Below are 25,065 nucleotides of genomic sequence, written 5' to 3'. Positions count from 1 at the left end.
ACCGTACAAAATAAAATGTCCTCTCATTACTGAGCTCATGCCAATTTGAATGCCCTATGACTTCATTTTCCCGCCATTTGACCTAGAGCTCTTCACTGTTTTATACGAAATTAGCTTTTAGCATCTAGAGACACAAATTCTCAAAGGTTTTTCGATTGGTCAATCCGTGTACAGTGCATCAACGAATTCCACGCAGAGCATGCCAAAATGGGTTTCATGCTGTATCTTAGCCAAACTTTGACGCAAAACTTTGTAGGTGTCATCACAAGCCTGACCTGAGGTAACATGCTGTGGTTCGGAGGAGCGCCACCTAGTGGTCCAAAGTTACGAAAAATGTTGCTTGTACCTTCTGAAATGTTGGTCCAAACATCTAAAAGTTGGCCTTGTTATATGCGGGGTGTCATGCCGACTTGATCTATATCCAGTTTTTCCATGTCGGCCATTTTGGACGTCTGCCATATTGTATCATGTAGCAAAATGCTGTATTTTATAAACACATTAGCGTATATTACAAAATTGGTTATGGGTCATCAGCACCATACCCTGAGAGAGCCTGTAAAGTTTCGGGCCAGCGCAACTAGTGTTGAGGAGATATATTTACAGGCCTATTTCTTTGTCTGCGGTTGACAGATTTTCGTGGTGTCAAAATGTGATAATCTGACATGTCCAAAATTTTTTCCTCTGCCTGCCATTGTGGACGATATCATAAAATGCAGTATTAAAGAAATGCAATGGTAGGACGCTACAAAACTTGGCATGGTTAAGGTCAAGGTCATGTTCTGAGAGGACCTGTAAAGATATAGGACCCCTAGCGGTCAATAGATATAACGAAATCTATTAAACAGCTTGCAACATACGAGGAAAGTGACAATGTTATTTGATTGACATTAGTATATTTGTTGGCTCAAGCCGAGTTCATTGATATCAAAGTAGTCATATTCCACCATACTTCCTGTCTGTCATGTTGAATTGTATAAAAACAATATTCCTACAAAAGCTGTCTGATTTGCACAGAATTTTGTATATAGCTTCTTAAAGGTAATAGAAGCCTTTTGATTGATCAAATGGTTCTCAAATAGAGCCTAAACTAAATCAAGGCGAGCACATCAAATGGTTATGTGGCTGTATCTTAGCGACACTTTTCTATCTGCTGTGCAGAAACTAATCTTCAGAAATGTCCACATGTATTTCCCTTTGTGCCCTTGTAGGGCCTGACCCCATAATTGCTGCTTGCAGCTATATATATATATATATATATATATATATATATATATATATATTTTCTTTTTAATGGATTTCAACACTGTCATAATACCGTCTATCGTAGTTAAAACTTCATTAATTGCCACATCATAAAAATTTTATAACAACACATCCCTAGACAGTGGACACTTACGAGACCTACTTTAACTAACTGCAGATGCCATGAAAAGTATTTTTTTATCGATACATCTTTTTGTTAGGGATGTTACCTTGCAGACATAGGATTGGACTTCGTAGTTGTAAAAAGGGAAAATACCTTACCATCCGATCAACAAGCAGAAAACAATATATCCATTAAGAATGTGTTGAAATAAAGAAAAGAAAAGAAAAGAAAAGAAATAGTTACATGCAGTTACATCATGTGACGTTTTTGTTTGCAGACCTGTAAACCGATGGCTCCTTGAGGAACATATCATCCAGCACAACTCCTCTGACAAACTCATAGCAGATGCCATTGGTGAAACTGCAGTACAACTGTGGGCCACAGCCATGTTTGTGTAGAACCCTGAACATTTCCATTTCCTTTTCTCGGTCCAAAAACTGCTCCGTCATCTGTCCAAAAACTCTCACCAGTACAACAGCACCTTCTGTCAGAGAACCCACATAGCAGCCCATTAACTGGTTGGTGATACCCTCAGTGAAGGCCTAAGGTGGAAAAAACATATCAGAAGAACTTTAATGGCTGGGCGAGGAGATATGATTATGGAGACTGGTGGTGCAGAAATGCCAGACTTCAGCTGTTCCGCACATGTGTTGTGCTCTCTAGTAATTGATGGCATCACCAGTAGAAGAGTAGTGGAACATGCACAGTAAAAAAACATGTGCCATCTACAGTCATTCATTGTGTTCATGCACTGGTAATAATGTATTAGGGGTTACAGAGCATCAAAGTATATTCAAAGAGAAATCACAATACTGATCAAAATATTGTCAATATCAATCTGGCCTGTGGTAAATCACAACAATCAAGTATGAATGTTCAGATTTCTATATTAGAAAGGGTTTCAATAATAGAAATAGAGATTTTCCCAGTTCGCAGGTATTTCAGTAAAACTTGGAATTGAGAAACTGTTGTGTGATATTCAGGGCACCTCTGATATGGGACCTGTCTCTTAAAAACGTCCCGGTTACGTATGTAACCTCTGTTCCCTGATGGAGGGAACAAGACGTTGTGTCGAAGCCGACAGATGGGGTTCGCCCTTGAGAACCAATCGTCTCTGACTATTTTGAAAAGGCCAATGAAATTGGCGAATGAAATTTGCATGCCGGGCTCCGCCCCCGGATATCCGGGTATAAAAGGGGAGCCGGCGTGCTCATTCATTCACCTTTTGTGCTGAGGAGCCTGAGAGCATCTCGTGACTGCTGCAGCGGACGGCTATTGTCGTGGCAAGAAGGACACAACGTCTTGTTCCCTCCATCAGGGAACAGAGGTTACATACGTAACCGGGACGTTCCCTTTCTGTCGGTCTCTCGACGTTGTGTCGAAGCCGACAGATGGGGTTCCTATGGAAAACGCCACGGCACTAGCCGCGTCACAATCTCTAGCGAAGCGACGTTGACCGGCCTGGGCGAGCCACACGTGAGCGCTATCGCGAAATTTGTAACCTTCCAGTGGGCAGGCAGGGGCTCCCAGAGCTTTTGGCAAAGATGAGTAGCCCCTGCCCTCCGCCAACTCAGACGGCCCCATTGGCGAGGGCCATCCAGTCGTAGGGCTACTGGGTAAGCGCTGTTCCTTCAATGAGGACGTGCGCTACGGAGACCACTTCCCACCCTAGGGGGGAATACAGTGGAGACACCAACATGGTCTCACCAAATAGGGGAGAACTCATGGGAGGTATGTGCGGAATGCCGCAAGGTGGATGTCCACCTGGGGAGGTCATGGGTTGCCACGCGGGGAACCATCTCATGACGACATCTCAGACGGAACCACCCTAGTGGGGGGTTACTACGTGTGGGGCACTAGGTCCGGTTAGAGCTATATGTAATAACTCAGCTTGATACCCGGCCATAGGCGGCAGGGCTGCTCCGCCGAGCCCGCCGCCCTGAGTGCTATTGATGGATGGACGGACTGCCTATTCTTCACCCTTGGGGAAAGAAGGGAGGCAGCCCATAGCGCACTGGTCCACCTCAGAAGGGGAATGGCGCTATGCGCAGGCGTACGCCCCACGACTGCTGGTCTCACCTGCTGGCAAGACTCGAGCTGCCGACTCCCCACGGAGGTTGTAAGCCTCTGCGAGGTATAGCGTAGCCCAACCCGCAGCTCTACAGATGTCTGCCAGAGAGGCGCACTAAGCCGATGCCCACGAGGAGGTCACACCCCGAGCGGAGTGTACCGTCACTCAAATGGGCACGGGCTAGGATCGGCACGCCGTAGTGACGGCGTGTGCGACCCAGCGCTACAACTCTCCTCGGATACAGCACTCCCGTTGCTGACCTCCATAACAGACAAGAGCTGCTCAGGGCCTTGAAGCCCTCAGTGTGGTTCGAGTAGAGGCGCAATGCGCTTACTGGACACCCCACGTACAGGTTGGGTCTTTCTCCCGGTGTGGGAGCGCCTGCAAGTTCACCACCTAGTCCCAAAGGGGGGCGGCGGAACTTTGGGCACGTAAGTCGGCCGGGGTCTCAGGATCACGTGAGAGTCACCGGGCCTGAAATTTGGCAATCGGTGGACACGGAATGCTTGCAGGTGCCTCACCCTCTGGATGGACTCGAGCCCCAGCAGGAGAGCCAACCCCCCTCGCAGAACGAGGAAGGGGCTCTCGGCAGGGCCCGAAAAAAGGGGACCCAAAGGTCCACCTTAAGGTCCCTAGAGGGTACGGGGCGCGGACGAGGCCTTAGCCCCTCGCGCCCTAGAGGAACCTAATAATCAGGTCATGCCGCCCCAGAGGCTCACCAGCAACTGGTACGTGATAACCGCGACAGCGGGTACCCACGTTCCAATGTGGAAGGGGAGATTACTCCCCAGCCTCTCCTGCAATAGGACAGCACGTTCCTGAGCGTGCAATTCCGCGGGTCTTCTCCTCGAGAAGAGCACCAGGACGAGAAGGGGCGCCACTTAAAGGCATCCAGCCTTGTGGGCATGGCCCTTGCCTGAGTGACAGTCTCCACCACTGAGGGGGGTAGGTCATCCAGGAACTCCTCGTCCCATCCAGGAGCCAGACCCAGAGGTCCGGCTCGAACGCCACAACGTGTCCATCCCCTGCGAGTAGGCCCTTCGCCAGGGGATTTGGCCAGGGGGAGTTGTCGTCAGGAGTATTAGCTCCGAGGACCAAGTGTAGTTGGGCCCGTAAGGCGCAACTAGCAGCACTTGATACTCCCTTCCCAGACCTTGCACAGGACCTGCGCAATGAAGCTCACTGGGGGGAAGCGTAGTTCCGCTTGTCCCGCGGCCAGCTGCGCGCTAGGGCCTCCGTGTCGAGGGGGGAGCCTCGACCAGGGAGTGCCCAGCGGCACTGGGGGGTGTTCAGGGAGGCAACAGGTCCACCTGTGCCCGCCCAAACCACACCCAAGCCGGCCGCAGTGGTGGAGTCGTCACTTCGCACGAGGTGTCAACTGACGAGAGAGCGCTTGGCTGTCTGGTTCAGGACACCCGGTGGCGTGTGACCTGCAGGGGCCTTGCCACCTGCTGTCTCCACCAGGGGTGGAGTCGTCACTTCCCACGAGGCGTCAACTGACGAGAGAGCGCTTGGCTGTCTGGTTCAGGACATCCGGTGGTCATGTGACCTGCAGGGGCTTTGCCACCTGCTGTCTCCACTGGAGGCTGCGCGCTAGGGCCTCCGTGTCGAGGGGGTCCTCGTCCAAGGAATGCCCAGCGGTACTGGGTGGTGTTCAGGGAGGCGACAGGTCCCCCTGTGCCCGCCCAAACCACACCCAGGCCAGCCCGCAGGGGTGGAGTCATCACTTCCCACGGGGTGTCAACTGACGAGAGAGCGCTTGGCTGTCTGGTTCAGGACGCCCGGTGGGCATGTGACCTGCAGGGGCTTTGCCACCTGCTGTCTCCACGGGAGGAGGCGTTTTGGGCGAGTTGCGATGACTGCAGCGAGCGAGTGCCACCCTGAGGTTTAGTACGCTACGCCGGTCGTGCTGTCCGGGCCAGTATGCTGGCTCTGCACGAGAGGCCGGAGCCTCATCAGTGCAAGCAGGACAGCTAGCAACTTGAAGGCAGTGATCTGCCAACGCAGGCGGGGGCCCGTCCAGCGACCCGACACTGCGCGCCCATTGCACACCGCACCCGCACCCCGTAGGGAGGCGTCTGTCGTTCCACGACCGGCCTCAAGACCTGCTCGGGGTTTAGGATGCGACGGCAGCAGGTGTAATGACGATACGCCTACTGCCGGTGCGCCACGCTCTCCAGGGAACTCATCTCTGTAGTCAGTGCTGTCGCGGTCCCATGTGCGTCAACTCGAGGGGGACAGGCCACCCCCGAGGACACCATGCCCAGGAGCCTCTGAAACTGATTTCAGGGGACCGCTGGCTGCTGCCTGAAAGTTCAAGCAGCTCAGCACTGACTGTGCGTGCTCGTGAGCGAGCACGCCGTCATGGAGACAGTGTTGAGTTCTCTACCAGGAAAAGGGGGAGCTCCGCGCCAGGGAGAGCTGCTCTCTTTTTCCCGGCTGACCCGTTTACTGACATGCCAGCCCCTCGACAGTGCCGAGGGAACTGTACATGAGAGTATGCGGTCAGTTGTCATGAACCACTCCTGGCGTCTGACAGACACCAGGACGCGCTTCTGCGCCTCCCGAACGGCACCCTTGCAAGGTGCTGCTCAAGGTATGCAGCGACCCCTGGTTTTGGGGATGATGAAGTGCGGCTGTCGAAGCCACTGGACATCTCGGCCGAGGGGACGGTTCGATCGCCTTCGCCAGAGGGGTGGCAGCCCCGGCCTGGAGCACAGGAACATCCCTGCCTCTGCTGAGGTAAGAGGATGCCTGAAGTCCGGCGGAGGTCTGGCGAGCTGGATCGAATGCCGAGACGGACCACACTCCCAGCCACCGTGATGGTTTGAAATGCTAACCAAGCACCCAGAGACCTCACAGGGGGGGCTGCGATCTACTTCATCAACCCGCGGGGGTTGGTTCAATGACTAGCAGTGCTGTTCTCCCCGGGGGGAACGGCTCCGCTAAATCACCTGCCAGGCGATGGCGCAGCTCGACGCACCGTCGAAGCGAGAGTGCTGAGGGCTGCTTTATACTCGTCATTGCGTGCCGCCACGACGCAACGTCGAGTTGCCGAACACCATCTTTCAGAGGGTGAGAGCGGCTGCAAGTGGGACCCAGAGAGAGACCTCTCCTTGTGAGAAGGCGGGCACTAGGCCCCCGAAGGGGCCCAGAAGGTGTTTGGGACGCGGCAGGGACCGCCCCAGTCCGACCATCCAGCAACCCAGGCTGGGTCGGGCCCGATGGTTCAATCTCTCTAGGTGGTCCTTCTCTTGACGTCCTCCTCCGGGGGGCCACCTGCGGGGGCACCAGAACCGGAGTCGACGCTGGAGAAGGCCAGGGCTGCCGGGGGCAGACCACGTGCGAGACCTCGACGGCCGAAAGGCGGCCGGGTCACAGCAGGCCGGTCTGTTTCTACACTGTCAAAAGGCTGCTGGAGCAGTCCTTGACAGCGCCACCAATCAGCCGACCTTGCGAGAGGGGAGTCGGGAAAGTGGCCTTTCTCGACATCGCCCCCCTGCGCAAGATTGGGTCCGAGGCATCTTTCCGGGCCACTGATGTGGACATCGTCCGACCCAGCCTGCGCTGCCACCGCGGTCCCCGGAGGGCCAGTCGGCGGCGGCACTACTTGGGTCGGTCTTACCCCATGGGGCTCTCTTTAGCGCCCTGGCCTGCAGGAAGGCCATGCGTAAGAGTGGAGGCAGCTTGGTCCACGGCACTGCCAGCCTCAACACCAGAGATGTTGAGACCTTACATGCCCTGGACGGTGAGTCTAGGTCAAGCCCCCCAGGTGGCCGCCGTCTGCGGATACCCGCGACTGCATGCTCCACCCAGGGTGCATTGACATAGTCCCTAGCTGCCTCCCCGCCCCGAGGGAAGAGAGGGCGATAGAGTCAGCTAGACGGAAGCGCGCCGAAGGGGACGCTCCAGGTCTTACTGAACTCCTTATGCAGCTCGGTAAAACTTGGCACTTGAGCCGGGCCCAATGTGCGAGTACCCAGCCGCGAGCACCAGGGCTGCACCGCAACCCGACGCTCACGGCGGTCCGAGCGAGCATGGCTGACATCTTGACGTCTGCTCTCACCTGTGCTCGACCTCCCGAGGGAGGGAGCTTCAGGGAATCGCCAGAGTCTGATGCCAGCAGGTCGCGCTCCGATGTTGCAAGAGACACCTCATCTCCACGGCTCGTGTCCGAGCGCGTGGCTGAGGAATAAGATGGCGTAGGACCATCCTTGGGGACCTGCTAAACAAGCGAGACGGGGCGCGAGCGGTCCGCGAGCCGACCGGCTGACGGATTAACGCTCACGATAATCCCCACATCACCCTCGCTGCTCGCCGCCGCTGACGGCAGGGCCGTAGCCGCTGCGGTCACAGAACGGGAAGCAAACGAGGTGGTGGCTTGCTCTTGACAGAACGTAGCCAACGTGACGCAATGTCTGAATAGCCGTCCGCCCGCAGTGACGCAACGTCTGACTAGCCATCCGCGCGCAGTGACGCAACGTCTGAATAGCCATCCGCGCGCCGTGCGGGCAGGACGAATCCACGAGGCTGCCACAGTGATCGGACCCCCGAACACTTGCGGCAACCACCGTGTCCGTCCCCGTCCTCGATGAGTGTACTGCACCCAAGAGATCAGCGGGCAATGCCACGCTGAGGAAATTGCTCTTTTAGAAAAATACCTCAGGAACTGCCAGGACGCCCAGGGGAATCTCCGCTGCACCGCGTCGTAGAAATCGGCAATTCGAAGAATGTCATCAGATGCGAAGGCTCCGAAGAACAAAAGGTGAATGAATGAGCACGCCGGCTCCCCTTTTATACCCGGATATCCGGGGGCGGAGCCCGGCATGCAAATTTAATTCGCCAATTTCATTGGCCTTTTCAAAATAGTCAGAGACGATTGGTTCTCAAGGGCGAACCCCATCTGTCGGCTTCGACACAACGTCGAGAGACCGACAGAAAGGGAACTGTATTTTTTTATTTTGAGTCTATCACAACTAAACATTCAAGATTGAACTCTTTGTAACCTTCTGTTAATTGATTATGAAATATTTTTGTGAAAATAGACTTTTCTCAAATAAATTATTTATTGAGTTGTCATAAGTCAGACGTCACAGAAATTGAGAACACTAGTAACTTTAGTATAGGTACCATTTCTCACCAGTTGCCTATTAGCATGATTATTATTTACATATGGGCTGTTTATGATGCTTCCACCCCTAACCCTTTCCAATACCAGAACAGTTACTAACTGTTAATATGCAACAAATTCAGAGTTTATTGAGGGCAAATGGTTTGTTAACAGCGAGAATTTGACCTTAAATTAAAGTTTAAACATATTACTTTGGTTACCTTACACACAGGGACGTGCACAGGGGGGTTGCTCAGGTTGCCCGGGCAACTGCCCATATGCCCTTCTCGACTCACGTTGCCCTCCCGAGGTGGAAAATAAATAAATAAATCATGTACAATGAATGCAGAATTTCACATAAGTCTAGATAAAAAAACGCGAAAAGCCTCATTCACCTCCGTATTCGGGCAATGAAAGTGAAAGTCAGAAGAGGAAGGGCGAACTCTGTTTACATGGGTTCAGCACTGCACGTGACCGGCCCCTGAGCTGAGCCTGCATGAGCGGCCCTAGAAGGAGATTGTCGCGGTTATCTGGTGATACGACTCAACTGCACACGTCTGGATTTCGGCCGGACAGTCCAGGTTTTAAGCCCCCGCGTCCGTGGCAGCCTCAAACCGGACACTCATTTGTCCTTCTTTTGTGCTGAATCGGCCTAAACTAAACCCGCTTTAGAACATTTATTGGGACGCAGCAGCATTGCGTCTGACGCCGTAAGATCTCCAGTCAAACAAATGATTGGCTGAAAGAGGTGTCAAATAAATATCTGATATATCATTGGTTAAAAACGTAAACAAGCCTCCACGACGTGGAAGTGGAGTCCACGTGCTGGCTTCGTCACAACATAACGGTAACTTGCTGAAACCTCATTTAATCTGGAATGGACAAAAGAGCACAACTTTATATAAAAAGGCTGTAGAGACACTTTTCATGGATGTCGCTGTGAAGTGGACGTTTGTAGTCAAGGGACCTGCGACATGCCAGCACAGAAAAACAAAAGAAACCGACGAGCTGCAGGTACATCTTCCCTTAAGCTTAGGTCAAATATTCATTGCCAGACAATTTTTGAAAAAACAGAGTAGGCGATATGATGCACAAAATTGTATTGTAGTTGTGAGTACACCAGAGTCCTATGCAGTTATTCTTGCCTCACTTAATGCTGCAAAGTGTCCTCCTTTTTGGTGTTATGGAAAGGGCCACTATTACGTTGTCAGAAAAGGTGAGTTTGGGATGTATAACAAACGAACGATCATCAGAATTTAAATCTTCATAAATCCAGGCTGAGTTTGCCACGTTTAGCCTAAATAATAAGACAGATAGCTTGCAGACAAGCAGCCTGTTACTATTTTTTGGTAGGTAGGCATTAGGCAAACTTAAGCTACATGTCTGCTGATAGTTAGTTTCTCACATTTCGTTTTAGCAAGAAGAATGAATGATGGAAGCAATGCATCACATTCATTATTTTATTCTAAATGGTTAAATGCCTAAATCCTTTCACTATTTTGGATAATGTTTGAAGCCAAGATGCCCACTGAAGAGAGGCGGATTCAGGAGAGGGAGAGATATTTCAGGGAGTTATGTTTTTCTGTGTTATTATTAGTACTAGTTAAGGTGATTGAGTGCTGTATTTCAGTGTTTTACTTCTTTATATATATATTTTAATAAAGACCCTGTTATTCTAAGTCCTTTTTGGGGGGTGGGGGGTTGCCCTTTTTTCAGGTCAGAGCAACTGCCCCTCAAAATTCCTGTGCACGTCCCTGCTTACACAAACATCTGTACCTGATGAAATGCCGTGGCGTCAAACAACATCTGAATTAAGTTGTAAATTATGTCATTCATTTATTTATTCAGTGTTACATGGAACTTTAAAGTATTTTCCTGGTTCTTTTCTCACATGAGACATATGGATATTGCTATTGCTGATGTGCCGAGTTTTATACCAAAACACAATAGTAATATAAAAAATATTCTTTCTTCTTCTGTACCAAACCTGAAACTGTTAAAATCACACAAATGAACATATATATATATATATACAATACATTTTATTTATCGTTCATGTAATCACTGTTTGGATTCATCAGTCTAATTATTTCATTAAAATAAAGGGGGGGTTTAATAACTAATAATTTTATTCATGTTCTTATTCTTCTTTTTTTTTTTTGCTGTCTGCATCAATTACAACTGCTCAAAATGACGATCAACAAATAGTCTTAAGTATGAGACATAATTTACACTTTTACATTTATGCATTTGGCAGTAGCTTTTATCCAAAGCAACTTACATTGCATCATGTTTCAAAGATCTCAGTGCCAAGTAAACCATTTACCGGTGGGAAACAACAACCAGTGTTATTTTGGACTGTGATCTTCTCTGAGCCTGCTACTGCTGAACATGGCTATATTTTAACTTTTCTAACCCTGTGATTTATAAAAGAAAAATAATTTCCTATAACACATTCATTCCCAATACTTCTTTCAATAAATAATTCATACATTTCATGTTGCAATGTAAGTCAATGATAATGTTTAAAAAATTGACCTTTAAACCAAATATGAATGTTATAAAATCATTATGTTGACTTGTGTGCATAAATGAAATTAAAGAAGCAGTTTAACAGCAGAAGTCAACAGAAGCGCATAAGTGTATTGATTCTTGTCTTATTGAGTTTAGGGCAGTGTCTTTGCTAGGAAACATTGCATTGTTTACAACTGCCATGTCACGTATTGAAATCGCATTTGTTCTCGTCTAGTCTCGTGCTGGTTTCGCTTGTTTATTGTGTGATATTGTAAGGCGTGTACTGCTGAATTAAATTACGTAATTCAAGCGGGTTTATAATAAACCTCATCGCATGCAGCCCTCATCATGTGAAGATCAAAGTGAGTAAAGACCAGCGACTCTACCTTCACCACTCCACTGACAAGGCCCTAGAATATTGCACTTAAGTATTAACTCTTTTCACTTGATATGTTTCTTAATCTTAAATCTCTTGTTTTACATGGAAGGCAATGTAATGTGAATAATCTGCGCACTCTCAGTATCCACGACTACCTCAATTACCTTTCCTATTGGTTTATGGAACTGCCAATCTGCTATTGCTAAACATTCTGGTCTTTCAATTCTAGCCAGAGAACAATGCCACACACTGTCTCCCACAGTCCACATACATCAGGAAGGGATGGAGGAACCAGTCTACTGATCCCTAATGATTGGAAATTCAAACCGCTGGCACCCTCTTGCGACAACATCACCTTCGAGTCACATGCTCTTACTGTCATCCACCCTGTTTAAACTCATGCTGTAGTTATCTATCGTTCTCCAGGTCAGCTTGGACATTTCTTGGAAGAGTTGGATGCTTCCCTGAGAATGGTACTCCTCTGGTGGTACTTGAAGACTTCAACATCCACCTTGGAAAACAACAGGCTGCCAACTCCAACAACCTGACTGCGTCGTTTGACCTCAAGCGAGTTCCCACTTCAGCAACAGTCTAGCACCACTCTCAGGTCTGTTGAGAGAAAGTGGTGCGGATCTAAAGAACCTAGTGACCTCTGTCTCTTTCAGTCTCTCCATCTTTCTCTTTTTAAAAATGCTGATATAATTCTGAGTGGGCAACAGTTTGTGATGCTTATCATCAACTACATGCCAAAACCCTATGCTGTGATTCTATAAACTCCATGAAGCTCAACACCTCAGTACATTCACCTCTGAATACTGGCAGGTGAAAGTAAGGAAAAAACTCTTTCCCATTCTCTGAACATTGACTCACAGGAGAAGAGCTTCTCTGGATATATCTGTGGATTAGAACCTTTCATTTGAACTATTAATTGGACTCCTGGTTTCAGTTGCTTTGTGGCCTTTTATATTTCATTGCTTTAAGGTTCTTCATTAATTTGCCGCTCATTTACATCTGTTTTGACAGCATTTAATATTATGATCTGGTTTCTGTTCATTTGCCTTTCACTCCTTTTTTATGCTTTTGGGTTAAGTTCATCCCTTTAGCATCCCTAAGATCTTTCTGTACAGGCGATACAATAGAACGCTAATGGGTTAAGCTTAACAACTGAATTTCTGTGTCTTTTGAACCATTTTCATTACTGTATAACAGTGTGCTGCCTGCAATGATGTCCTTGTTTAGGTTTGGTATTGTGACCAGTTCACACTGGAATTTGAAAATAATGTGAACAGTCAAACAATAATTGCATCTGAGCAATAAACAAGCAGCTTCTTTTCAATCTATCTGTTGGGAATTGTTTTAAGTCATCCTGTATGTTTCTATGATAAGTAAATGAATATTTCCTTAGAGCGTGGCGCTCACAAGCCAAGGGTAATGGGTTCGACCCCTGGGTATTGCACATACTCATTTAATATCAAAGAACAAATAGTCTACCTGAAGCAGGTCATGGGACTGAAACATTGTTAATGTTCGTGTTTATTGGGTTAAATAGTGTGCAGGATGTATTTTTATGCTAAGTATTGATTTAATCAAATTATTTTTGAGTTCTGAAAAATCTGTAACAAAAGTTGTTTTGGTTCATTGTATGAAAGACTTGAATGTGGACATGTCCACATTTGTGTTCCACCATATTTGACAGACTACTTTGGGTAATAACTAAATTAATGCTAAAATAATGCAAATCTTACCCACTGCCAAAAAACTAAGCCCGAAGGTGGTTTTTGGAAGCAGCTTATTATAATGCGTTTTTGTTGTGTTTCAGGGAAAAGCAGTCATTTGAGCAAATACCATTTCATATACAAAATGGACGTAATGACGCAATCGGTCACGAGACACACGAGAGCCAATGCCATTTCACATCAAAGCTAACATTTTGTTTCTTCTGGCGGCAGTTTTGAATGTGAATTCCTACCAGATCTGAGTTTTGGTGGATGTTTATCCATTTTCTGTTCCTCATACAAATGGAGTACACTTGGAATATTACGTTTTAAAAAACAGTTAATTAATTATATTATAATGTAACAAAATGCAATGTTAGCTTATTTACAATGTATACAGAATGTATTCACAGTAATGCTTTCTTCAAAGATGAAGAGGATGTTTTAAGATATGATGTATTGATCGTGAGAAATGTAATTCCTCGTGTCATCACTCCTTAATTACTTAAGTGCATTAAAATATCGAGTTGTTTTACTTTTATTCAAGTATAGGTTGAAATGGACCAATATACCAATACAAGTTGTCCAAATTAACCCTAAAGTAATTTATGAACACAAATGAACAAATAATATATTAGTATGAGTTTAAATGAACTTTAATTTAATAAACGCTATAGAAATTTATTTTCGTTTCCTTATACATTAAACGTTAAAGGCTTAAGACAATTCTGACTGTAAAAGAAGGAAACAATGCAATTAGATGCGTTTAATTATGATCAACTTGCCTTGATCTGAACATCTTCTGGTCTCCATTGTGGTCTCAGTTTTTTAAGAAGTGTTCTAATGCCATGCCGAGGGAAGCGCTCATCAACACTGATGTCCAAATGTAATCTTGCATCATTTTCCATTTTCTCAACAGAATCACACCTCAGATGATCTATAGCAGTTAAATGATGGCCCTAGCAACATGGCAATCTGTCCATCTGAGTGACTCGGCAAGCGGCTGGGTTTATCACAGTGCAATGTTCTTTTGGGCATCTTCATTGCTTAGTTAGTTAGGAGTTTACTTATTAACCTTAGCTTCAAATGAAAAGGGTACATTTAAAGAGAAATGTCTCAATGTTTGATGTAAAGCAGATAAGCAGTGTTTAGCTATTACACATTTACTTTTAGCAGAAGCAGCTTTTTCGTTTTAGCTCTATGTATTAGTAAAATATGTTTTTATCATAATACATGTGACACAGACTTATTTTGTGTTGCAGATCATGTTATGATTGTGTGTTTGCTTCGCTGTTACTACAGTAAATGCTTATGTATCAGGGTGACTGTAATTGTAAATGTGATCAAAGTTCAACACCTCCATCAAAAAGTGAAGCGCTCAAATATTCTCATGTACCAAAGAATATTCTAAAAACTCCACAGAAAGGATTGTGCATCCTCATGACAGAACCTCATGTTTAATGTGGAGAGAGACTTTTGTTTATTTGGCTTGCCATATGCTCTCTCCGGTCTCGTCTCTGTTCCCATCCTTTTGTTTCCTCGTTATGGATTCATGCCCCTACAACTGTTCCCCTCTTGATTTGGTCCCTTATTTAATTCCCTTGTGTCTTCTGTCTTGTGGTTCATTGTGGTTGTTGGGTGAGTTCCTGTGTGGTGTTAGTCTAGTCTAGTCTAGTCTAGTCTTGAAGTTCATGTTTAAATAAAATTTGAGTCTTGTTTAAGTGTAGTTAGTCTTAGTCCTGTCCTGTCTTGTCATGTTATTATTTTCCCGTGTTTTTTTATGTTACCCCCTCGTGGGTGTTTGTTTTGTATTTATTATTAAAATCTCTGTTAGTTAAGACAATAGTAAACTTTTCACTAGAAACTTCAATAGTTTCCTTCGCTTGAGATTACGGCCCACAATGTACCACACAATTAAACAGGATTTACATCTTAAATACTTGAAACAATAATGTACCTCTACAGTACCTGTAGATAAAGGGGAACAATATGTAAAGTGTGGGGAATAAAGGGGTAATATATATTTATGAGGGAGCTGCATGTCTTATAAAGCCCTTTTGGGAAGACCAGCAAGGAGAGCATTGCAGTAGTCCAACCTTAAAATGACCAGGGCCTGGACAAGGAGTTGTGCCGCATGCGAGTGAGATAGGGTCTAAGCTTTCGAATGATGAATAAGGCATATCGGCATGATCGCGTTGTCTTTGCAATGTGATCATTGAAGGACAGCTGTTCATCAAATATGACCCTGAGGTTCCTGGCTGTTTCGGAGGGAGTGATTGTGGAATTTCCAATGTGGACGGTGAGGATGTGTTACACCGTGGGGTGTGCCGGAAATACCAGTAGTTCTGTCTTGGCCGGGTTCAGCTGGAGGTGATGCTCTTTCATCCAAGCTGAGATGTCAACTAGGCAGGCTGTTATGAGAGGTGCTATAGTGGTATCATCTGGGTGGAACGAGATGTAGATCTGGGTGTTGTCAGCATAACAGTGACACGAGAAGCCGTGTGCCTGTATGATGGGTCCCCAAAAAAGCAGCGGTCCAAACACTGATCTCTGAGGGACCCCAGTGATCATGTGGTGAGCAGTAGACAGCGAGCCTCTCCCTGACACCCTGAAGAATCTGCCGGAGAGGTAGGATTGGTACCAGTGGAGAGGGGAGCCTGAGATTCCTAAAGATGACAGGGTTGCTAGCAGTATTTGGTGATTGACAGTGTAAAACCCTGCAGATAGGTCAAGCAGAATCAGTAAAAAAACATTATTTTAAGGTCGAAAAACTACAAAGTGTTGCTTTAAGGGAAGATTTCAATTGCACAATTGAATTGATTTGCATATAATAATAGGAAAGACATCAGAAGCAAAACAAAATTTCCCAATGTTCTTCTCACCCTCAAGGCATCCTCACTGAACATGACTTTCTTCTTGAAGAGTAATGCAGTCGGAGTTATAATACCACCACGTATCATTTTCCTTCCAAGCGTTAGTATGAGAGTGAATAGGGGGCCATTTATCTGAAGCTCCAAAAACTTCATCCTTCGATCAAATAATGACTCTTAACAAAGGTCTTCTGAAGCAAATTGATGCATTTGTTTTAGGAGAAATATCCACACTCCCGCACAGAGGAGACGCTATCCTTTTGGAACAAAATGAAAAATGCTGCGTTCCTCACCGGAACGTATAACACACCTGCATCATTTGCCGTAAAAACAAGCCTCAGGTTCACACGCAGCCGAGGGATAACGGAAGCTAGACATTAAGGTTAATGCTGTTCGGTATTTTCCCTGCATTTTGTTTTGGCCTTCTTTTTGTGTGGTTTTGCTACTGTACCTTTTGAACTGGACATTCTTTGTTTGCTCTCCTTGAGGAAAATGATTATTCTTGTTGAATATTAAACTCCTCTGATTACTTCTAAGAGTGCATCTGACTGCTGGGATTTACAAACACCTACGGCTAGGTGGTGGAGGAGCTGACTACCACGCCAGAGACACGTGTCCGAACCTGAGCTCTAACATCATCTTGTGTGTGGTGGTGCCACTGCCTCTTCACATCTCTGCCTGTCGTCTCTCAGGGCTGTGGGTCATCGCCACCCACCCATCACTCTATCCAGTGTTCACACCCATCCCTGAAGGCTCTCCCACTTACTTAGTTCATCTGGCCTCAACCTTAAGATCAGTGAAAGTTAAGGTGGTTTCCTGATCAAACTTTGGACCAAGTAGGAAACCCATAGCATGGCACCTGAAGAGTCTTTTCAGGGGCTAAAACACTCTGATGTACTTGAGTGTAAGGGAAAGTGAAGAAGCCCAGTTCCTGTTATTGCTCATGGTTTTATAATGGCATCTGGTATTTGAGGGGCCATGTGATAAGGATAACATATAGAGTGAATGAAATAATAGATATGGTAGAAAATCACTTTACATTCATTATGACTGATCTTTCAAAGAGAAGTCCAGTTAAAAGAAGATCTTTATTCTTTATTCTTCCTTGTGTTCATTTAACAAAAGTATTAAATAATTCAGAATCAGTACATGTCATCTTTATACATCCCAATCCTGCATGATTCATGTTCTGTTTTATAAAAGCATATGTCACTCGTTTTCTTTAAGCTATTGTGTAAATACAGCAAACATTCTTAATTTCTTTGGCTAAAGACAAATTGCAGGTCTTTTAGACGAAACTTTCCTCCATGTTGGAGCACAGAAGAAAGGAATCCACCAGTCTGGGTTTGATGAGCTGTTGGTGGTCAGCAGGTGTTATACTGTCTGGACATTCAAGCGCCAGTCTCCTCAGAGCGGCCTGCACACACGGTCACAATACAACATCTCTGATACAGCGTGTTGTGACCCTGAAAGAAACCTTAAAAATAATAACGTACTACATATACTGTGTATGTGACCCTGGAAAACAAAACCATCTTTATGGGTCAATTTATCGAAATCGAACTATTGTTTGTTAGGATATGACAATAAATAGCGGAGATACAATCGTTTAATCTCTGGAATCTGAGAGTGCAAAAAAATTGAGATATTGAGAAAATTGTCTTTTGAAGTTGTTAATCCGAGGCGCTGTAACAGACCATCCACTCACACTTATTTATTAAGGGTAGGAAATTAAAAATGTCTTCATGGAACATGATTTTTACTTCATATCCTAATGACTAAAATGGTCCTGTGCTACTTAAGATCCAGGGTCACATATGTATATATATATATATATATATATACGTGTGTGTTTGTGTGTGTGTGTGTGTGTGAGAGTGTGTGTGTGTGTGTGTGTGTGTGTGTGTGTGTGTGGTGTGCGTGTGCGTGTGTGTGTGAAATAAATAATCTAGTTATGGTTATTCAGGCTATACGGCTAAAATTGTTATTGTGGCATTTGCATGATCACATAAAATATATACACTATTTGAAGTGAGAAATACTGATATGTAAACAAAAATATTATTTCAGAGGTTTTATTACCAGACTGGCCACGAGCACAGAGTCACTGTTGTTCCTTTCTGCTGGTGACCGGCACAACTCAATGAGACAAGGAACAGCTGAAGAATAACAGTCCCATATTATACATGAAGCTTTTTTCGGTTCTTGCTATCTTTTAAAAGTGAGAAACGCAAGCAGTAAAATGTCCCTAATAGTGTCACATCTGCCTCACTGTAGAAATCTGCTTTACATGACTTTACATGGGTTAAATCCATTCATCTTCGTGACTTATGTTTTAGCTGAAAAGTGTGGTCGTGGGAGTCTCTATTGACATATTAGGTGTGTAGTCCTTTAGATTTTCAGTGTATGGGAGATGAAAGCCTCCTCTCTGCACTTCTCTATGGCTTGAGATGTAGGCTATAGTTTACTTTAAAGGGATCAACAGCAGGTAGGCCGATGTGGTCTAGTAACTGGGTTGCTTTATCAAAGTTAAATCTGCATGTTCAATGTAAGTGTTACCTGGAGCATGGATCTTCATGGGAGCATTTTTACAAAGTAACAGGGCATTCTGGGTTTATATTTATTCAAGTCTGTGTGTTCCTGGGAACTGAACCAAAGTCCATTTACGGATGTCATGCCACTCGGCAGCTATGTTTACGTCATAGCAAGTCCACAGTTCTATCTTCTTGAATGGGCAAACACAGATGTTTCTACATATTCTACATTTCTTTCTATTGCTACACTAAAATCCCAATGAATCGACACACATGCCATCAACTGTACCATAACTGCGTATCATAATACTGCAAGCAAGTATTTATGTTTATAACCATTTTTTAGTTTTCTTGGAAAATGACCAATGGTTTCACTAGACAACACGTGGGGGGGCTGTTGGTTAAGGTCCAAGTTTCATCGCAGCTTAAAAAGGTTCTAAACAACACCAGCTGATTCATCAAAGTCAAGTCCATCAAAGTCAAGACGACTTTATTTATATAGTGTTTCCTATCATTTGCATTGTTACAAAGTGAACTACTCCCCTTATCTATGCAAGCACAATGAAGTTGTTGTGTTGGGATCACAATATAAAACATTCACCTTACGATTCAGTTGAGTGAAAATATGATCAAATGTTTTTCCATACATACCCATGAGCTGTATGGCAGTCTGAGCCACGTGTGGATCTCTGCTGAGTCGAGCCAGTGTGACGGCAGCTTTCTGTTGAACCCGTTCACACGCAGCGCTCTCAGACGGACTGGACGACGACGGCTTTTCATTTAACAACAGCAGCAGCTGCTCAATTCCTACAAGAAATCATCACAACACACAGACACTTGGCCATAAAGCTCTTTCTGATTCTGCTTAACCAAAAACACTGAAATAACATTACTTTCAGTCGTATACCCTATTGTGAAATGAAATGAAAGACTGCTTATGCGCAGATTTGATCGCAGAGTGTGTGTAGGCTAAAAATCAGCGGCAAAGTTCATATTCACTTGCGCGTAATCTCACGATCCTTTGCGATTTATAGATCTCACACCGGATTGGGCGGCGTACACGTACGTTCGTTCTATGAATCGTTTAGGACGGTTTCTACTCAACAATTTATAAATGAGGCCCTGTGGCTCTCTTACTGGTGATGATGAATGTGGGGAGCTCAGTTATCTGGCACCGCATCGTTCACCAAAAACGGAAAATTCTCTCATTCCAGATATGAATGACTTAAGAAATGTCCAATCGATATGGTTTTGAGAGAAGCTCATATTCATCTGTTAAAACTATGCAGTGAAACGTGTCCAGAACTTGAATTCTCTTTAAGTGAGAACGGGTTCATTTGGAATGGCGTGAGGTGAGCGCGTCACGGCAGAATGTTTTGTTTTTGGCTGAAGTATTTCTTGAAGGCACAACAGTTTTGTTGATTTGTAGATGCGAACGAACCCTTCTCCTGAAGCACCTCGCCGCTGCACTGCTCCAAGACCGACAGATTGGCAAGGATCGTCACAACCTGTGGACATGAAAGCATTTCTACGTGATCTTTCATTTATGTGGTGATGTAGAGTTGTGTGGGAGCACCTGTACCTGGTCTTTGGAGTACGGTGTGTCAACTCTCTGGCGGTCTCTGCAGGCCTGGACGAGTATGCGAATGGCGTTGAGCTGCAGGAGGATCTCACAGGCCATACTGTCAAAGAATGTGATGTTTGCCAGAGCTGCCGAGGCCAACAGAAACACTTCACCACAGGAGGCAGTCTCACACAGATCTACACAAACACAATCATCACTACATTAAAGCACGCTTTATCATACAAAGACTTTCCAGACTGAACCACACACAATCCACAGTTTTACAAACGTTAAGTGTTTGTTTTCATGTCTATTCTTCATCTCCAAGTTGGTATCACAAATAACAGCAGCACACAGTAAACGCTCGCTCGCTATGAGTGAAACTGACTGATGAGAGCCGTGACGATGTCCTGCATGCTCTCCAGGAAGCTGGCGAGATGTTGTGTAGATGTGTGATGCGGAGACGTGATCTGTGCCATCACAGCAGCCGCTTCAGCTCGTGTGGTCTCTGCACATGAAGCGTCTGTTAAGATATCTGCCAGACACAGGATCCCATCCACCTGCACACAACACACAAAACTATTGCTCGCTTAGTTACTCGCTGCTCTCTATTATCTGTTCATATCCACCTCTACATTAATGTTCATAGTGTTAATGTTCATAGTCATCTGTATATATTGTTCATAGAACATGCCTACTGTAAAATATTTTCATAGTCCATGCCCACTGTATCATATTTTCCTAATATTGTATTCTGTATTTATTCTAACTGTATATCCTGCACTTGCTAACTGCACTTCTGGTTAGACCTAAACTACATTTCGTTATACTGTACTTGTTTATGTGTAATGACAATAAAGTTGAATCTAATCTAATCTACATGTTAGATTCGTGCTGAGATTGAGTAACACAAACTGTACCTGAACACATTCTGTCTGTCAATCATCAAGCAAAAACATGACGTTCAACTTTAATACATTTGTTATAGACGTTATCTGTGTGTACTCCATTAGTAAACATGTCTGTGTTTGTGTGTGCTGAAGTTTTGCCACCAGCCAGCAATGAACGTGTACCAAAACATCTTTATTTTACACTCACTTCATTCAACCTATTTTCCTTTTCTGTAAAAGTGTAAATAAAATAAGTACAATTTAAAGTAATTAAATGTAAGTAAAATGTCCCAGTAAACACACACTAGTAAAGACAGTGACACCGAAAAAAGGGAAATCATAGAGAGCAGGAACATTCACAGCTCATTTTTTGTTCAGGATGTGTAGAATTCTTTTTGACCTGTAAGCATTATTCAAATCAATGTCTTTTCTTTATATGAGACAAAAATAAGGAGCCTGCCAGACCGAGGGCTCGAAACAAACATGAACAATCCTCAGAAACCCGAAAACCTCAAGCAAGAGAATGTGGAAATATTTGAACTGGAATATGTTATAATCTGACTGCTGTTTGTATGAATGTGCCGGTATATTAACATTCAGTTGTATAGACATTATACGCTTATGATACTTTTAAAAAGTCATCACTCAATAACCTGTTTCTTGCATAGTACTGTCCCAAGTTAACAAAACCCCAATACAATGTTCTGTGTCCGGGGGTCTCCTGGAAATGAGTTTAGGGAATTCTGCACTTGAGTGTATATTTAGGTTTTCCTTTTTCTTTTATACAATATCTTGCATTTCATTACAGGCTTTATATGTATTCATGCAGAGTTGTGTTTATGTTTAGTATTTCTTATTGAAAGAGGTGATGAGGTTAAGATTCAGTTGTGGAGAACTGAAATGAAACTCTGATTTCTGAATGTTTCTCGTTGTTGGATGAGTTAATGGAGCTAAGTGAAATAATTCTGGAAGCCCTTCCCGACTAAAATGTGATCCTTGTAGTAATTGTCATTCTTCTGTCTGTCGGGTCAGATTCAGTGTTATCACATCAGCCCACGGTGGCGCTGTTACACAAGCTATGACATCCAGCACAAATGACCATGACCATGCCTATGACAAGACACGCTTTGTGCGTCTCAAGTGCAGGAGTCTCATTCATCCAAAAACCATGTAGCCTAAAATCCTAAATGTACAAGAACATGAATGTGTTGTAGATTAATTGTTGTTTTGTCCTTATATGACACACATCTCAATGTGATATTCTCAGACAAACTCCTGCAGTCTTTTTATATCTGTAAAAACATTTCACGAATAAAACCCTTGAAATCTCTCATGATATCAGTAGTTTTCATTCACACACATGTTCAGTACGTTACCTTCTCCAGCTGTGTGATACCCTCTTCCACACAGCAGATGGATGCCACGGTTCTCAAAGCATCAGCGTAAAGAGACGAGAAACACTCCTGTCTACAGATCTTCAGCAGAGCCACCACTGCACCCTCCTGTGGAAACACACAAACAAACAAACTCACTGATATCCACACGGGTCTGTGATTATGCCGAGAGAGTTTGTGAAGAGCTACATCAGGTCTGTTTACAGCAAGATGAAGATGTTTTAGTTCACAACTGTGTTGGTCACTAGAGAGAAAATGACTGTCAGACGATGTAAACACCGTCATTATGTGAATAAGCGTAATGCGGCGGACAACATGACTGTGGGTCTGTGGGTCTGAGGCCGCACAATGGCATGCTGGAGAGGTTTCATCATCTCTAAACCCTTCACATCACCTCACATCACACACATTTCGCCTGATTCCAGGAATCCAGAGCCCATCATCCCCAAACAACCGTCAGTGAGTTTATCTCTAATGTCAGCATTTCATGGGTTTATTAAATCGTTATTATAATCAGTGTGTCAGCTCACTCACAACAACATATGACAATTCACAAAAACTCAAATGTAAAACCTGTAAAGCGGTATAAATACAACCCGTTACTTTATTGATCTTTGTAGATTTTTTGCATTTGGGGGGAAATCATCAAAAAGGAATGAAGCAAAAAAGGTCCAACCATTAAATACAGGAGACCAAGAGCTGAGAGAATACATCCCATAATCACGTCTTTCGGGTCTTTTGCTCTATAATAAATAAATCCATCATTATCGTACATTTATTACAGTTTTTCTCAGTTGGTAAAACACTAAACCCTATTGTCTGAACCAAATGCTCAGTTGCCTGAACCCACTGATTGAATCAATCACTTTTTTGGCAAAACCATAAGCACTTTTCACCTGTTTAGACACAACTTGCCAACACATTTTCATTGTGATGCACCTGTGCTGCATAATGGTGAGCCATTATTATCATTTGACCCCCCACCCCCTTCCTGATAAAACATATTTAATATATATTAAAATATATATATCCGGGATAAAGATTTAAAAATGGTTCTCTTCAAATTACGCAGAACAATAATAATTAATAATTTATTCGACATATAAAAAAATATAAACATAAGAATCACTGCGACGCCCCATTACAGTTTTTCTCGATTGTTAACACACAAATATTGGTACTTGAGACACAATGACCACAACATGTAACTCATGCACCAACCCCCTGAACCAATTCTGCTAAACTACAAGCACAATTCCTGCTTTACACTCACATTGCAGATCTAAAACACACTTTTTTCAAAACACTACACACAATTCTCTGCGTTTGGCACAATTTTCGGGCAGAAAAATCTCTTGTTTTCACAAGGTACACACTGCCATTCAAATATGAACATTCACTCATCACATGTGTAAACACCTGTCACAAACGCTTATACCCCTTCTCCAAGCTATGGAAGACACATGTGGAGATATAGCAGGACTTTTCATGGCTGGACTGAAAAACATTGCTTGTGATGTGGATGATGTGCTGTGGTCAGACCCAAACCCAAGAGAAGATGCAGCAGCATAGTTTATTTACTGTAACTGTATACAGTAAATTCTTCTGTTGTTTTGTATGTAGACCACTGTATGTGCCACTTTGCGTTGGTTGGGATGTACACTGTACATTGTTTTTGTTGGAAAAATAAAATATATTTGTTATCGTGTATTTGTGTGTTCTGACTATAAAATCTATTTTTTATATATATATACAAAAAATATTTTACAACACACTTGTATATGTACTGTCTGTAGTAAGTGTAACACTGAACCAAATAAAGCGCAAAGTCATTATGATGAATGGAGAAGTGTTTTACATAGATCATAGTGTTTTATAAAGAGCACATCAGTGTTCAAGTGGTTCTAATAAATGTTTATTCATATGATGGTTTGTGTTTGTCATTTGAAAACAAAATACCATTTTGAGAAGAAAGAACATTGTTTTGAATGTAAAGTTTCATTTTGCAGGAGAATTGAGGGGTTTTGCCAATTGTGTTTGTGTTTTTGGATTTGTGTGTAGAGTTCTGAGAATATGAGGCATGCTTTCAGAAAATGTGTGTAAACAATCGAGAAAAACTGTAATGTTGCAGCCACTGCGCCTTGCATCATTGCGTTCAAGGCGCTGTCGCGAGCCCGCAAGAGCTGCTACACACTTTATATCTTGAAGCTAAAAATGGATCGCTTCATCATACCTAAAAGAAAATTGAGAGCAGACTGAAATAGGAGTGAAAATATACCCGTTGCAGTGGAGGGCGAGCCCTGCTTGATCCAAGAATTAAAAACAGAGGAATTGGAGGATGAGGTGGTGGGACAGGAGCAACTCGCAGCCCCCGACGCGGAGGAGACAGGTGAGCAGATGGAAAGAAATGGCGCCTCATCGAGCGCTACAGCGGGCACGGATGGTGGGAATCCTGACGGCTGAGTGGATTTAACGGGGGATTTAATCCATGGCCCAGCCGAGAAACCAGAAGACAGCCTCAACTAAAATCATACCCGCATCGTTCTTTTGGATTGTAAAAATGTTTTCTGTCATGGGTGTGGCTATGGCAATTAAAGTTTATGCATATTGTTTGCAAACTACAATTGATTAATTAATTAAAAACAATGTAGTTGATAT

At 44.2% G+C, this 25,065-nt stretch overlaps 2 protein-coding genes across 3 annotated transcripts in view; both read right to left on the bottom strand.

The window, feature by feature from the left end:
• LOC306890834 (ethanolamine kinase 1) overlaps positions 1-14,202 on the bottom strand; it is a 33,791-nt gene extending 19,589 nt beyond the window's left edge. Inside the window, exons 1-2 of one of the 2 annotated variants that reach the window (XM_079450841.1) lie at positions 13,941-14,202; positions 1,646-1,908 (exon numbers count right to left, since the gene is read on the bottom strand). In XM_079450841.1, coding sequence (XP_079306967.1) covers positions 1,646-1,908; positions 13,941-14,063 — 386 coding nt within the window. In that variant the 5' untranslated portion in view covers positions 14,064-14,202. The remainder of the gene's footprint in view (positions 1-1,645; positions 1,909-13,940) is intronic. The other variant, XM_079450840.1, reaches the window with a different exon arrangement.
• Positions 14,203-17,101: 2,899 nt separating this feature from the next.
• Positions 17,102-25,065, bottom strand: part of insc (INSC spindle orientation adaptor protein) — a gene marked incomplete at its 5' end in the record, with an annotated part of 28,002 nt that continues 20,038 nt past the window's right edge. The window contains 7 exons of the mRNA XM_079450878.1: positions 17,102-17,442; positions 18,108-18,184; positions 19,211-19,366; positions 20,001-20,067; positions 20,142-20,320; positions 20,512-20,683; positions 22,390-22,515. Of these exons, the coding sequence (XP_079307004.1) occupies positions 17,314-17,442; positions 18,108-18,184; positions 19,211-19,366; positions 20,001-20,067; positions 20,142-20,320; positions 20,512-20,683; positions 22,390-22,515 (906 nt within the window). The 3' untranslated portion in view covers positions 17,102-17,313. The remainder of the gene's footprint in view (positions 17,443-18,107; positions 18,185-19,210; positions 19,367-20,000; positions 20,068-20,141; positions 20,321-20,511; positions 20,684-22,389; positions 22,516-25,065) is intronic.

Source organism: Barbatula barbatula, assembly GCF_947034865.1.
Source record: "Barbatula barbatula genome assembly, chromosome: 25".
Taxonomy (NCBI): domain Eukaryota; kingdom Metazoa; phylum Chordata; class Actinopteri; order Cypriniformes; family Nemacheilidae; genus Barbatula; species Barbatula barbatula.
This window is presented reverse-complemented; position numbering and strand designations above follow the sequence as displayed.